Source organism: Arabidopsis thaliana, chromosome 3 (genome assembly GCF_000001735.4).
Source record: "Arabidopsis thaliana chromosome 3, partial sequence".
In the NCBI taxonomy this organism is placed as follows: Eukaryota; Viridiplantae; Streptophyta; class Magnoliopsida; order Brassicales; family Brassicaceae; genus Arabidopsis; species Arabidopsis thaliana.
The window spans coordinates 17,133,479-17,146,985 of record NC_003074.8 but is presented as its reverse complement, the minus strand read 5'-3'; the positions used below and the strand labels follow the sequence as shown (position 1 = coordinate 17,146,985).

The following is a 13,507-nucleotide window of genomic DNA, read 5'->3' as shown; positions in this document are numbered from 1 at the left end:
TTTGGGAGCCACTCGCTCACGTCTCCACAATCAAACCGAACACGATCATGCTCCCAAAAAACAACTCCTAGTAAGTTTTGCTAAACGTGGAAGTCATAAAATAAACTCATTCACGATCATGTTGGGATCTAGAGTTGTTCATCAACTTTACTTCCTAATTCTCACTCTCATCCTTCCCTTCTCCGCTGCATATCAAGTCGGCGTAAACTACGGCACCGTGGCCAACAACCTCCCACCGCCTCACCAAGTCGTCAACTTCATCAAAACAAAAACAATAATCAACCACGTCAAAATCTTCGACACAAACCACGACATCCTCGCCGCATTTTCCGGCATTACAGGAATCTCCCTCACCGTCACCGTCCCAAACTCCGATATCATTTCTCTTTCCAAGCTTTCCAACGCACGTTCATGGCTCTCCGACAACCTCCTCCCCTTCCTCCTAACAACTTCAATCCGTTACATTGCTGTCGGAAACGAAGTCGTCGCCACATCCGACAAAACCCTCATCACTCATCTCCTTCCCGCTATGGAGACGCTTACGTTAGCATTACACCTTGCTAACGTCAGTAGGATCTTAGTCTCGACGCCTCACTCGCTCGGTATCCTCTCAGGCTCCTCCGAGCCACCTAGCTCCGGAAAGTTCCGTAAAGGGTACGACAAAGCCATCTTCTCTCCAATCCTAGACTTCCACAACCGCACCAAGTCTCCTTTTATGGTTAACCCGTATCCATATTTCGGTTTCGGACCTGAAACGTTAAACTACGCACTCTTTAACACAAACGACGTTGTATATGTTGACCCGGTTACGAAGTTGAACTACACCAACATGTTCGACGCTCAGCTTGATGCTGTTTACTCCGCAATGAAACGATTTGGGTACGGTGACGTGGACATTGTTGTGGCTGAGACCGGTTGGCCTTCAGCTGGTGAACCGAACCAAACCGGCGTCGGTTTAGATTATGCCGCAGCTTACAATGGGAACCTTATAAAGCATGTGAATTCTGGTAAGGGCACTCCATTGATGCCAAACCGGGTTTTCGAAACTTATGTTTTTTCTCTCTTCAACGAGAATCTCAAATCTTCGGTTTCAGAGCAAAACTTCGGTTTGTTTAAACCGGACTTCACCCCGGTTTACGATGTCGGTATCATGAAAACAAATAAGGTATATACGCTTCAATTATTGTAACCAAGTTTCAAGGTGTTAAACAATATTGTACAGTAAGTTCCTCTGTATAAAAAGATGAAATAGTATTTTTTGGTAACAGAAGCTGCACAAATGTATGAGGATGGTGTGTTAGCGTATGTAGACGTTAAGATTTTAGCTGATGTTCATATTAGAGCATTTGAGGATGTTCAACCTTGCGTCGATATTTCAACTTCAACCAAATCGTCAAACTGAAGAAAAAGCTCCCAAGCTTGTGGAGAGTTTGTCTCCTTTGATATACCTATGCCACTGAGGGTTCAATTTTTATTTGAATTATTGCTTTGTTGGTTTATGCTATTAGAAATATACTAAATTAATAAAAGTTCCTTTTTGTTTTTTTTTTATATGTAGAAATGATATTGTTTTCTAATCATAATTGGAAAACAATAATTTTGCTTAGATATGATAATTTTAGATTCATACCACCAAAATTTTATTTTTTGGCTTAAATCACAAGTCACAACCAATAAACCAATAACCCAAAAAGCTATCTCCTGCATGGTACTTTAAAATATAGATGATAAAATACTTGACAAATTGTACGACCAAATCGTTGAATCATGATTTATTGGTTTAGTTGCCGCTCTTATCTGTTAGGTTTTTCTTGATCCCAATGATATCCCCTATGTCCTTGTCGATGATATATTCTTTCTCATTCACCCTCCAATTCCCGCGGCCGATGCCATTGTTGTTGTCTCCCGTGATCTCCCCTTTGAATACTTACCACGACCAATCTTCTTCTCGGAGATTTGAGTTCTTGTCGAGAAGTAGTACCACTCGTCTTCTTTGAAAAAAGAATTGTTGGAATGGTCAAGCAACCATGGCTCCTTGGCATAAACATCCTTCATCACTATGAAGTTTCTGGAGTCTTCACATCTTAGCTCACGTTTAAGATTAATCGTTGATGACTTCTTAGTACGTTGGATCAAAGTGAATCCTTTCGTCTTCTTCGAAGTATTCCATCAACATCTTTATGATTTTCAAAGGATTAAGATTTTTTGTGAGTTGAGAGATTACTAAAATTAAAACTAAGATAATAAATTTCCGATGATTAACTATAAGAAAAGAAGTGAGCACAATTGTAAATTTAATTAACTTGTGAATAGCTTGTACAAAAAAACCTTTATAAATTAAGAAAATTTTCCGGTCTCGAGTCGGGTCAGCGTAATATTTAACCTAAAATAATAAAAAAATGTTTGAAAATTAAATGTTATTATATGTTCACATCAGTATCATAAATTAATAATTGTATAAATTTATCAATATATATATAATACATATATAATACATCCTACTATATTATTTGGGAAGTACATTTTAAATGTAACCTTAATTTTTGTAAGTAATTACATAGGTATGCCATTAGAAATAAAATTTTAAAGAGTAAATTAATTTATCTCTTTAAGGATTAAAAAGTCAAATACTAATTTAATTAAAAAACGAAATACATTATTAATTTCCAAAAATAATAACCAATCATAGTCAACATATAAGATTTGATATCTAAATTTTAATTAATTTAATTTAATTAGAAAAACGAAATACATTATTAATTTCTAAAAAAGTAACCAATTAAAATCAACAAATTATATTTGATATCTAAATTATCATATTAATTTTTTATTAATTATTATAGTTCACTTCTCATTTTTATATGATTTTATTTTTTCAGAAAAATAATATCATCATTATAAAAAAACAACTAAAGTTTTTTCCCATATGCCATAAATTGAATTTTTAAAAACAAATATAAACTGTTCAATACATAAAAAAATATTATAACGGATAAAAAATAGATTTAAGAAAACTTTCTACTAAGTAACGGGTCATAATTTGAAATATTTATATTCAATTTCATACATATTATATTGAAAATTTATAATCTTATATACTACAATAATTAATAACATATTAGATGTGATTTAATTTTTAATACAAGTTGGAAATCCTAGAATTGCATGTTTAGATCGATATTAATACAAGATGGTATACTACAGATGAAACTCTTAAATTAACAATCAAACTACAAGTGTATAATCTTAAACACTAAACAATATAGATAATATCAACAAAACATATACAACTCACAGTTTACTATACATTTAAAATCAAATAAAATAATATCAAATATTTTTAAATCATCTTTACAATAAAAAATTTTAGTTTAACTAAAATATATACCGCAAGTTAATATCTAGATTATAGGGCTTATTGGATCTAAAGACGGATCATCAAAGATTAGAAGCAAAATATATTGAATATTCAAATATCTATCTGTTACCAAATTATAAACAAATAAGTCAATTTAATATTTTATATACGAAATCAATTAAATCTTAATCACATAAAAATTAGCACAAAAAAAGTATTCATCAATTAAAATTTTATCAAATCTCTGTGTTATATAAGTTTTGATACTATATTCGAATAAAGTGTAATATACCTTTTCAATTTGTATTCTTTAACTAATTTATGCTAACTAATATATTTGCTAATCTTATACCTATCAAAACCGACTATCGTTTCTTATCTCTATAGTATTTTTGCAAGACTTTTTTGGTGGATTTGGATAAAAGTGCATTCGGGTCATATGGACATTCTCCTATTAAATAAATATGGTGCACTCCTATGTTATTAGCTAAAATGTTTAGATTCTAATTCAGAATCATATCATTAATAAAATAAATATTAATAAAATTAATATTAACAAAATAAATAGCTTTTTGACAAGACGGATTTGGAGGGACGGGTTTTTGAATCAACATTAATAAAAAAGTAAAATATAATTAATCCACCGTTTTAATACGGGTTAAATCTTTAATTTATTATTTTTTAAGACCACTAATATTAAACATATCAAATCATCCTAATTTAGAAAAGATTATATAAAACCAAAAATGTTATGTGGTATGCATAATGTTACTATATATAAAATTAAACTATAGATATAAATGTATTAGAGAATGATACAATTTGCAAAACTTTTCTATATAAAAAATTATTCTTAAATTTTAAAAATTACTATTTTAAAAAAAAATCATGGACGGTAAAAAAATTACAGAACGAGTTCTATTTTGGAATTAGGTTATATGGTGGATGTATTTGAATCAATATTTATTAAATTTTAAAATATTATTAATATGCTGTTTTAATAGGGGTTAAAACTTCAGTTTTTTTACAATTATCTCATGGATTCGTGGTATACCGTTACTTAATAACAATTATAAACTGTAAAATATAAATATTTTATAAAAATAAAATTTGCAAGTTTTAATATATATTACTTTTAAAAAATAAATCGTCCCGCGGTATACCGCGGGTTAAAATCTAGTATATATATAAATATGTAAGAAAATTTAATAAAGTATAATTTTAGTATTGTTTGTTTTTCTTAACTATGTATTAATCCTAGGGTTCACTAATAATATTTTAGTACGTCAAAATCTTTTTGTATTGTTTTCAAGGTATAAATAATTTTTTGTTATCTTGGATTTGGTTTTAAAAGGATATTGATTTCTATTAAAAAACACAATTTATTTCATATTCATTTTTTTCAAAATTACAAAATTAACTAGAAGTGTGTATAATCTAATAATTCTTCATTTATCGATAAATTAATAGAATTTTGCAGTGTGACACTATTAATTTATAAAAAAAAATATTTTGATTAAAATTGAATTGTCCTTGATTACATATAGAAAATCAGGTTTCTATACATAAGTCTAAGTTACATTAATATTTTTGAATTGACACTTAAAATGATTATGAAAGAAGAAAGACCGTAGGCCATTGTTTCAAATCCTATAACTAAGACATGACCTTGGTTATATCATAAACTTAAGCAATAGTAAACAAAACTTCCAACAACTTGACTTCTTAAATTTCAATGGGTTTAATTATATTCCATAGCTAAACTTAAATAGTTTTTTTTAATATTCAAAAGGTGACTTTTTCTTTCCTTTTTTGGTATATGTACAAAATAACCATGAAACCAAAAAGAATAGAGTAAATGACTATGGGCAATAGTACTTTATCGGAGAGGCAAATAAAATTACTAATATATCATTTTCTCATTTTCTCTTTCATCTTCTCTCTCTTTTTTTCTCTTTCTTTCACTCTCTTTTCTAAGATTCTTTCTATCGCCGGATTTATGTCATCGACTTCTCTTCATTTTATGGATATTGTCTACCACCACTTACTCCGTAATAATATTACGGTGACCATGACCAAATGCCAAATTGTTTTTTCTTTATTTTTATTTGATTCGTGTTACTTCGTAAACTTTTATGGTTTTTCTGAATTTTATGTAATATTTTATGATATACTGGTATCTTTCCGTTTTAACATACTATATTTATGTTTTACATATGATTTTTTAATATGTCATGATGTTGTTTATTTTGACATGCTATTGTTCAAAAATACATAAGATTTTGGACAAATAGCAAGTTGTTTCTTTCGTTATTTTTATTTGATTCGTGTTATTTTTAAAAAGTACATAGATTTTTTTTTCTTTAATTTTTTGCCGTTAGATGACTCCCTTTCTGGACTACTTACTCTGTAATAATATCACGACGATTATTATTTCGTTATTTTTATTTGATTCATGTTATTTTAAAAAAGCACATGATTTCTTTTTTTTTTTCTTTAGTTTTTTGCCATTAGATGACTCCCTTTCTAGACTACTTACCCTGTAATAATATCACGATGATTATGGCTTCCACCTCTAGATCTCTTTTCTTTTCTTTTTCTTACTGAACCTTCGGAGTCTCTTTTCTTTTTCTCACTAAACCTTATGAAATCTCTATCACCATAAATAAAAGTATCATTGTAAAAACTATAAGTTTACAAAGTTAATTGGTCTTTTCTTTACCCCTACTCCACCACAAAAAGAATCATTTACCCAACATTTCTCACGGGAGAACGGCCTATTCCACCATGAATTTAGTTGCTTTATCGTATTCATACATAGAACTTTGAGTCGTGCTTATAACTACATGAACTTAACTAAATTTTGCATTTCCTACACAATATAAATTCAGTCAAAACCATCAATTCGACAAACGGTGTTATTGTTCCGTTAACGAGTGCTAACTGGGATGCCACGTCGTATCACAAAACATGTAGTTAAGTTCATGTAGTTATAAACACGACTCAAAGTTTCTTCTCCACCAGCTTATTCTCAGTTTCCATTCTCCAATTTTCCTTCCAAAACATGGATGTTCCTCGTGGTCTGATATTCAAAGAAAAGCATCTCCCGTAAACTTGAAAATCTCCATGAACATTTTTTATTATTTTTAATTTATTACATTATATATAATTGTTCAAACGACCAAAATAACAATTGTTACCTTGGCTCTACTGGTTCCAAAGTGGAGTAATAATGCCAAAGGTTGTTGGTTTGATTCTCCACTTTGTAAGATTTTGTTTCAGATTTTTTATTTTCTATAATTGAACAAAACGACGCCGTTTTGTGATACGACGTGGCATCCCAGTCAGCACTCGTTAACAAAATAGTAACACCGTTTGTCGAATTGATGGTTTTGACCGAATTTACATAGGAAATTCAAATTTTAGTTAAGTTCATGTAGTTATAAGCACGACTCAAAGTTATGTGTATGAATACGATAAAACAACTAAGTTCATGATGGAATAGGCCGTTCCCCCCATTTCTCACATATGATTAGTTTCTTAATTATGATGTCAAATATCGCTATCCACTAATATTACCTTTTTTTTTTTTAACAACAGAGAAGGTGGCTTTTTCTATACCTATAAAGAATTTCAATTACCAAATTTAGTTAATTTATTATCACTAATTTAATAAATAGACATTCACGAAAATCAGTCACTCGCTCACGTCTACATGAATCAAGTAGTAGTATTGTAGTAATGTTCCACAATCAAACCGAATATGATCTGCTCCCAAAAATAACTCATAGTGAGTTTTGCCAAACGTAGAAGTTGTAACTTTAATAAACTCGTACACGATCATGATGAGAACTCAAGTTGTTTCATCTACATCTCATCTCTTCTCTTCTCTTCCTTCTCTTGGAGAGTTACACTCTTTCTCTCGTCTTCAACGAAGATCACAAATCAAATCTACGGTTCCGAGCAAAACTTCGGTTTGATTAAACTAGACTTACCAATGTCGATATCATTAAAACAAATAAGGTACCTTTAGATTAGATTAGAGCTCGATTTCTTTTGTAACAAAGTTTCAAGATGTTAAGCAATATTACACATTGAAAATTTGGAACTGGTCGATGTAATACTGATATGATATGATATTCTCTAGACTCCATTGAAATACAAGTCAATATCAATATCAGAACTGGATACAGTCAAAATAATTTCACAGTACAAGATGTTCAAAAAACAGTATCGGAGTAGTAACCTGAACAACTAACAACCGGTTTATTCTGGTTTCGGACTCGTAAACCGTACGAAAAAACCAAACAGAAAAAGCAGACTATATCAGTCTTGGGTTGGTGCGTTCTGATTGAGCTCAGCAAACCGCATACCAACACGCATCGTATGCTTAAGGAACTTCTCAGCGCAACGCATCACACAAGTCTCCTCTTGTTTCTGCAGAGATTTGCGTGTGAAGCTATCAACACAGTCCACGAAACACCTCTCCACCAATGAATTGTACATCCTCAAACTGAAATTCACCAAAAACAAAACTCAACAAAAGTAGCCAAAGTTAAGGCCTAAACACAAAACAACAATAGGCATTGCATAAGTTGTTACAACCTAAATAATGTGAAGATTTTGTGAGTTTTGACAACAACACACAAAATGAGACAACACAGTTACATCTTAAAGAACAATTTCACTAACTCTAATCCAAACTTTTGTTTATCAATGAACCATAAGGACCCAAAGATCTATAATTAGCCAGAAATAAGTACACACTAACCTTGAATCAATATTCTAAAGCAAATCTAATTAGCTTTGAACTATAAGAACAAAGATTTCAAGGAGCTAAAAGTCAATTTTTTTGGGAGAATCCTAAATGAAAAACAGAGAAACCGATCTAAGTGACGAACCTATCACGGAGCTGAAGCTGATCGATCATGGAGGCCATTTTGGCTTTGTCTTCTTCAGGAAGACCATCAAGTCCAGCCATCATGCTTGCGTCCATTTTTTTCCCAACTCTTTTCTTTCGACTACAGATTCAATTCTTCATCGCCTCCTTGTTCTGTGCTTAAGACTTAAACCCTAGCGATTTTCTTTATTGGGCCTGGTGGGCTTTATTACTTAGACTTGATTAAAGCCTAATGTTTTACTAATTAGGCCCGATATATAGTAACGGTACCAAATATATAATACTCGCCTACATACATATGGTTATCTTACTTATCTAAATAGTCTCATAAACTATTTGAATTCCTTTCTAAATCAAATACACTAAACTTGAGGGAAAAAAAACAATCTAAACGGTAATCCTAATTCGATATTTTATCTAATCCAAGTAATTGCATTGTACTATTGTTGATTAAGATTAAGTGACTGCAGCTTAATTAATTCACAGCTAGGAAACTCACATGCAAACGAAAAAAACTTTAATGACATTATTATTAAAACTATACCCCACGTGGGCACCACATAAAATACATTAATTTTATTTCAATCAAATAAATCTTCTCACCAAAATCTAATCACTACAAGACTAGAAGTGTCCACAAAAGCATCTCTCTTTCTGACACAATGACATCTGTTTTGTTCTACGCGTGAACTTCAAACTCCCAAACACCGCGCGTCATACAATTCCCAACGATGTCTCTAATTTTAATTTCGTCCACCAAACTTCACTCACACATCACTCCCATCTCTCTATCCACTCACTTCCTTCTCTGTGTTCTTCTCTTTACCAATCTCATGACCTAACTCAAAAAATAATGGCGAACGTAATCTCAATTTCCCATTTTACCCTTCTCGCATTACCTTATTTACTTCTCCTCCTATCTTCCACCGCCGCCGCAATTAACGTCACCGCCGTCCTCTCCTCTTTCCCTAATCTCTCATCTTTCTCAAACCTCCTCGTCTCTTCCGGCATCGCTGCCGAACTCTCCGGTAGAAACTCATTAACCCTCCTCGCCGTTCCCAATTCTCAATTCTCCTCCGCCTCCTTGGACCTCACGCGCCGCCTACCTCCTTCCGCCCTAGCAGATCTCCTCCGCTTCCATGTCCTCCTCCAGTTCCTTTCAGATTCCGATCTCCGACGTATTCCACCGTCAGGCTCCGCCGTCACTACTCTCTACGAAGCTTCCGGTCGTACATTCTTTGGATCTGGATCCGTTAACGTAACCCGTGACCCGGCTTCAGGATCCGTCACGATCGGATCTCCAGCCACCAAAAACGTCACTGTGTTAAAGCTTCTCGAGACCAAACCTCCCAACATAACCGTCCTCACCGTGGACTCCCTCATCGTCCCCACCGGAATCGATATCACCGCATCGGAGACTCTCACTCCACCGCCGACGTCAACATCTCTCTCCCCTCCACCGGCGGGAATCAATCTCACTCAGATACTAATCAACGGACACAACTTCAACGTCGCTCTATCCCTCCTCGTCGCTTCCGGTGTCATAACAGAATTCGAAAACGACGAACGTGGCGCCGGCATCACAGTCTTCGTCCCCACCGACTCCGCCTTCTCCGATCTCCCTTCCAACGTTAACCTCCAGTCATTACCGGCGGAGCAAAAAGCATTCGTGTTAAAATTCCACGTGCTACATTCATACTACACTCTCGGTTCACTAGAATCAATAACCAACCCGGTTCAACCGACATTAGCCACTGAAGAAATGGGAGCCGGTTCATACACTCTCAACATCTCCCGGGTTAACGGGTCAATCGTAACGATCAATTCGGGTGTGGTTTTAGCTGTTGTGACTCAAACGGCTTTTGATCAAAACCCGGTTTCTGTTTTCGGAGTATCCAAAGTTCTTTTGCCTAAAGAACTATTTCCAAAATCGGGTCAACCCGTTGCCACAGCTCCTCCACAGGAGATTTCTTTGTCGCCGGAGAGTTCTAGTGAACAGCCGTCACGACTAGTATCACCACCGCGTGAGATAGTTTCTTCCGGCGCGGTTAAAAGACCACTTGGTTTCTTGGTCTTGTGGTGTTGGTGTATAGCATTTTGTTATGTTTTGGTATGATTTTTTTTTCTTTCTTTCTTTTATCACATAATGTTTTGCCTTCGATTAGGGCTTTATTTATTTTTACTGGATTTTTTTTTTCACAAGGGTTTATATTTATTCACGATAATGTTATTGTATTTGAGTCGAGGAAAAAACAAATTCACTTTCCCATGTAAATTTGGATTGAATGGGCGATTTTGGGTAAAACCCATGACTATATAAATCCTTCATTTTCTCTTTTGCTCTTGAATCATCTTTTACCGAAGGTTATTCCCAGTTTCAACCTAAAATATGTCAATAAATTTTACTTCATCATGCAACCGCGTGACCTCAATTTTCTAAACATTAGTATATTCTAATTTCTACAAATAACACGTGGATTTGTAACTTTTAAATGGTTAATTTATATAGATTGAGGTGTGGTGAAATTCTAAAGAAGTTTGTATGGAATCTAAATATCAGGAGTGAATTAGCTCAGCGGAATAATAAACAGTGAGTGCGTGACAGGTGCAGTAGTGGGTCCTACCAAGTTGACACCGACGGTCCAGATCGCCTATCTCTCAAGTCAATTTCTCGCTAGATTTTCGGGTTATCTAGAGCCGTCGGATCTTAAGATCCCAGTGTCATCAGCGCGCGTGTGGATGTGTACGGCCAGATCTAACTCTACCTTATTCACTTCACTTCACTGACTCCGTGAAAAGAGAAGGGAGTCATTGATCCCCTGTGCTCGCTCACACACTACTACCGTACTATTTTACTAAACCGTATATTTGAGTAATTTAAGATTTTTCTTTTTAACTGTTGATCTTGAAAACGAATTATTCATGTATTTTCAATCGAGAAATTCGTTTTCAAGCTATTAATTTTGTAACTTCTATGTCTTTTTATGAATTTATGAGTTATAAAAATGATTCAAAATCAGATCAGTTGAGGCAATTGATGTGGAATTAATGGTAATTGGTGGTACTATAGTGCTTGACTTTTCCAATGTAAAACGATCAACGATCATTCAAAATTTTCAATCTTGTGGACCTTTTTGGGGATCACAGATTTGGACTTTTCTTGGTTATATTAAAGTTTTTTTTGTCCATATATTCAATGACCAATCTAGAATTCATCTGTTTTTGAACTAACCCAACACTAAAGAAATAGATCCAAAGGCCTCTCTCCTCTCTCTCGTTTTTCTCATATGGTTCTTGATAATAATTTGAAAGAAAGATGTCAATGATGAGCAGAACTCGAAGCAGCATCGCCATGGGAACACCATCTTTCCTTGAGTTGAAGAAACAAGCTTCATTTTTCTTCAAAGAGAAGCTTAAAACGGCGCGTTTAGCTCTCACCGATGTTACTCCTCTTCAACTGTTAGTCTTTTTTATTTTTGGCTTCTTGCTTCTATCTTTTTTTCAGGAGTCTTGGTTTCTAACACAGATTTATGTGTATGTAAATTTGGTTGAAGAATGACTGAGGAAGCTACGGATGGTGAGTCATGTGGACCAAATACACAAACCTTAGGGTCCATTTCAAAGGCTGCTTTTGAGTTTGAAGATTACTTGGCGATTGTTGAAGTCTTGCACAAAAGGTTACATAACTTGTGATTAATCGATACATTTTACTTAAACAAGCATATTCTATTACTGAGATTTGGAGCATTTGTTGTTGTTATTGTTTGGTGTAAATTAGATTGGCAAAGTTCGATAAGAGAAACTGGAGGATGGCTTATAACTCACTAATAGTTGTTGAGCATTTACTCACTCATGGACCAGAGAGTGTTTCCGATGAGTTTCAAGGTGATATAGATGTTATCTCCCAAATGCAAACCTTCCAACAGATTGACGAGAAAGGGTAATGGTTTTAGCGTTTTAAGACGGATCATGTTTGGTATGAAGAGAGTTTCAATGTTCTTAGGCTATAAGGTTTTGTTTTTTGGTAGGTTTAATTGGGGATTAGCTGTTAGAAAGAAAGCAGAGAAGGTTTTAAAGCTACTTGAGAAAGGGGAATTACTTAAGGAAGAAAGGAAGCGAGCTCGTGAGCTGTCTCGAGGGATTCAAGGTTTCGGTAGCTTTAACCACAAGTCTTCATCTCATTCTTTGTCAGAGCATGAAGTCTTACAAGAATCTACAGTCTATAGGAAATGTAATTCCAATTTTACCAAGAATTACGATGAGGATGACCAAGAGAACACTATGGTTTCTCCTAATGACGCCAACCTTTTTCCTCAGCCGCTGGTAGCTGACCCGAGCGAGGAATCTAGGACGGGTATGAAAGAAAATATGGATCCTGAAGATGATGAGAACACAGAGGTAAACCCACTTTTGGGTTTTAGTAAAAAGGAGGGTCAAGAACTAGCCGGAGAAGACGAGAACCATCCATTTACGGATGGCGAGAGTAAGCATACAGTAGTCTTGCTTGATGAGAACACAGATTAAATTTTAATTACGTGATATCGCAATCTGTATAAGAGAAAAAACACGAGAAGAAGATAATGTGTGTATACCAATATGTATACATATCTACAATAATAACACTTCTGTTAATGACTGATCTGTTTTTAACTTGCTTTGTTGCAAGAGAGAGATTAAAATGAACAATGAAGGAAGAATAAAAGAACACAGATAGAAAGATTTAAGTAACTATGGCAGTTGTCTAAAGAATGGATACAATGATATCAAAGTTTTTACCGCACTTGTTTTACTTATTATTTTGAGTAGAATTACTTGGTATCCGTCATACTCGGCTTTAGTAATTCACATCTGCAAATTTGGAACACATGTGGCACATTTTGTATCAATTTATCACACAGTTTATACACAAAAGCACTCAACTATAATATCAGACAAGTATGGTGTTTATAACTCACTCGTAGTTTATGAGCATTTTGCTCACTCACGAACCAGAGAAAATGTTTTCTTATGAGTTTCAAGGTGATAGAGATGTTATCTCAAAAACGCAAATTTCCAACTTGTTTTAGGGTTTAATGGTCAATCATATATGTTTGGTGTGAACAACAATCTATAGACTCTAAATCTTTAAAATTTAACACTTACATAAATATATGTGAAAAATTGAAACTTCCACGAAAGATTGTCTAACAAGTTGAGAGATGAGAACGTATATTGGTCCCACGTCTACTTGAATTATTTTGGACATAGTT

General features: G+C 33.9%; 5 protein-coding genes and 1 long non-coding RNA gene across 8 annotated transcripts; 3 read left to right on the top strand and 3 right to left on the bottom strand.

Moving 5' to 3' along the window:
* Positions 1 to 118: 118 nt before the first annotated feature.
* Positions 119 to 1,189, top strand: AT3G46570 (Glycosyl hydrolase superfamily protein; the record flags this gene model as incomplete). The annotated part of the gene is made up of 1 exon (NM_114524.1): positions 119 to 1,189. One exon carries the CDS (start codon positions 119 to 121, stop codon positions 1,187 to 1,189), a length of 1,071 nt encoding a protein of 356 aa, NP_190241.1.
* Positions 1,190 to 1,780: 591 nt separating this feature from the next.
* AT3G46565 (NAC (No apical meristem) domain transcriptional regulator superfamily protein) lies at positions 1,781 to 2,055 on the bottom strand (the record flags this gene model as incomplete). The annotated part of the gene is given in 2 exon segments (NM_001339265.1): positions 1,781 to 1,917; positions 1,932 to 2,055. 2 exon segments carry the CDS (start codon positions 2,053 to 2,055, stop codon positions 1,781 to 1,783), a joined length of 261 nt encoding a protein of 86 aa, NP_001327190.1.
* A 5,348-nt stretch (positions 2,056 to 7,403) lies between these two features.
* TIM9 (Tim10/DDP family zinc finger protein) lies at positions 7,404 to 8,510 on the bottom strand. The gene is made up of 2 exons (NM_114523.5): positions 8,260 to 8,510; positions 7,404 to 7,871 (listed from the first exon to the last, which is right to left on the bottom strand). Exons 1-2 carry the CDS (start codon positions 8,352 to 8,354, stop codon positions 7,685 to 7,687), a joined length of 282 nt encoding a protein of 93 aa, NP_190240.1. The 5' UTR covers positions 8,355 to 8,510; the 3' UTR covers positions 7,404 to 7,684.
* Positions 8,511 to 8,726: 216 nt separating this feature from the next.
* Positions 8,727 to 10,640, top strand: SOS5 (Fasciclin-like arabinogalactan family protein). Its single transcript, NM_114522.4, has one exon. The coding sequence runs from the start codon at positions 9,112 to 9,114 to the stop codon at positions 10,372 to 10,374; it is 1,263 nt and encodes a 420-aa protein (NP_190239.1). The 5' UTR covers positions 8,727 to 9,111; the 3' UTR covers positions 10,375 to 10,640.
* Positions 10,641 to 10,833: 193 nt separating this feature from the next.
* AT3G46540 (ENTH/VHS family protein) lies at positions 10,834 to 13,026 on the top strand. 3 transcript variants are annotated; one of them, NM_001339263.1, is made up of 5 exons: positions 10,834 to 11,001; positions 11,592 to 11,717; positions 11,813 to 11,935; positions 12,037 to 12,198; positions 12,287 to 13,026. In NM_001339263.1, exons 2-5 carry the CDS (start codon positions 11,611 to 11,613, stop codon positions 12,780 to 12,782), a joined length of 888 nt encoding a protein of 295 aa, NP_001327671.1. In that variant the 5' UTR covers positions 10,834 to 11,001; positions 11,592 to 11,610; the 3' UTR covers positions 12,783 to 13,026. The 3 variants fall into 3 exon arrangements, with proteins under 3 accessions (NP_001327671.1, NP_190238.1, NP_001327670.1); NM_114521.3 differs by lacking the exon at positions 10,834 to 11,001 and having other exon boundaries at positions 11,270 to 11,717; NM_001339264.1 differs by lacking the exons at positions 10,834 to 11,001; positions 11,592 to 11,717 and having other exon boundaries at positions 11,781 to 11,935; positions 12,287 to 13,001.
* Positions 10,856 to 11,070, bottom strand: AT3G07435. The gene has a single exon (NR_141325.1). It is a non-coding gene; the product is annotated as an other RNA (long non-coding RNA).
* Positions 13,027 to 13,507: the final 481 nt, after the last annotated feature.

Bases quoted from the DNA above. Each gene is read 5' to 3' on its own strand.
- TIM9 (NM_114523.5), bottom strand. From the start codon at position 8,354: ATGGACGCAAGCATGATGGCTGGACTTGATGGTCTTCCTGAAGAAGAC. The intron at 7,872-8,259 runs GTTCGTCACTTA...GGTGAATTTCAG, and splicing joins CAGCTTCAGCTCCGTGATAG to TTTGAGGATGTACAATTCAT.
- SOS5 (NM_114522.4), top strand. From the start codon at position 9,112: ATGGCGAACGTAATCTCAATTTCCCATTTTACCCTTCTCGCATTACCT.
- AT3G46540 (NM_114521.3), top strand. From the start codon at position 11,575: ATGTCAATGATGAGCAGAACTCGAAGCAGCATCGCCATGGGAACACCA. The intron at 11,718-11,812 runs GTTAGTCTTTTT...ATTTGGTTGAAG, and splicing joins GATGTTACTCCTCTTCAACT to AATGACTGAGGAAGCTACGG. The intron at 11,936-12,036 runs GTTACATAACTT...GGTGTAAATTAG, and splicing joins GTTGAAGTCTTGCACAAAAG to ATTGGCAAAGTTCGATAAGA.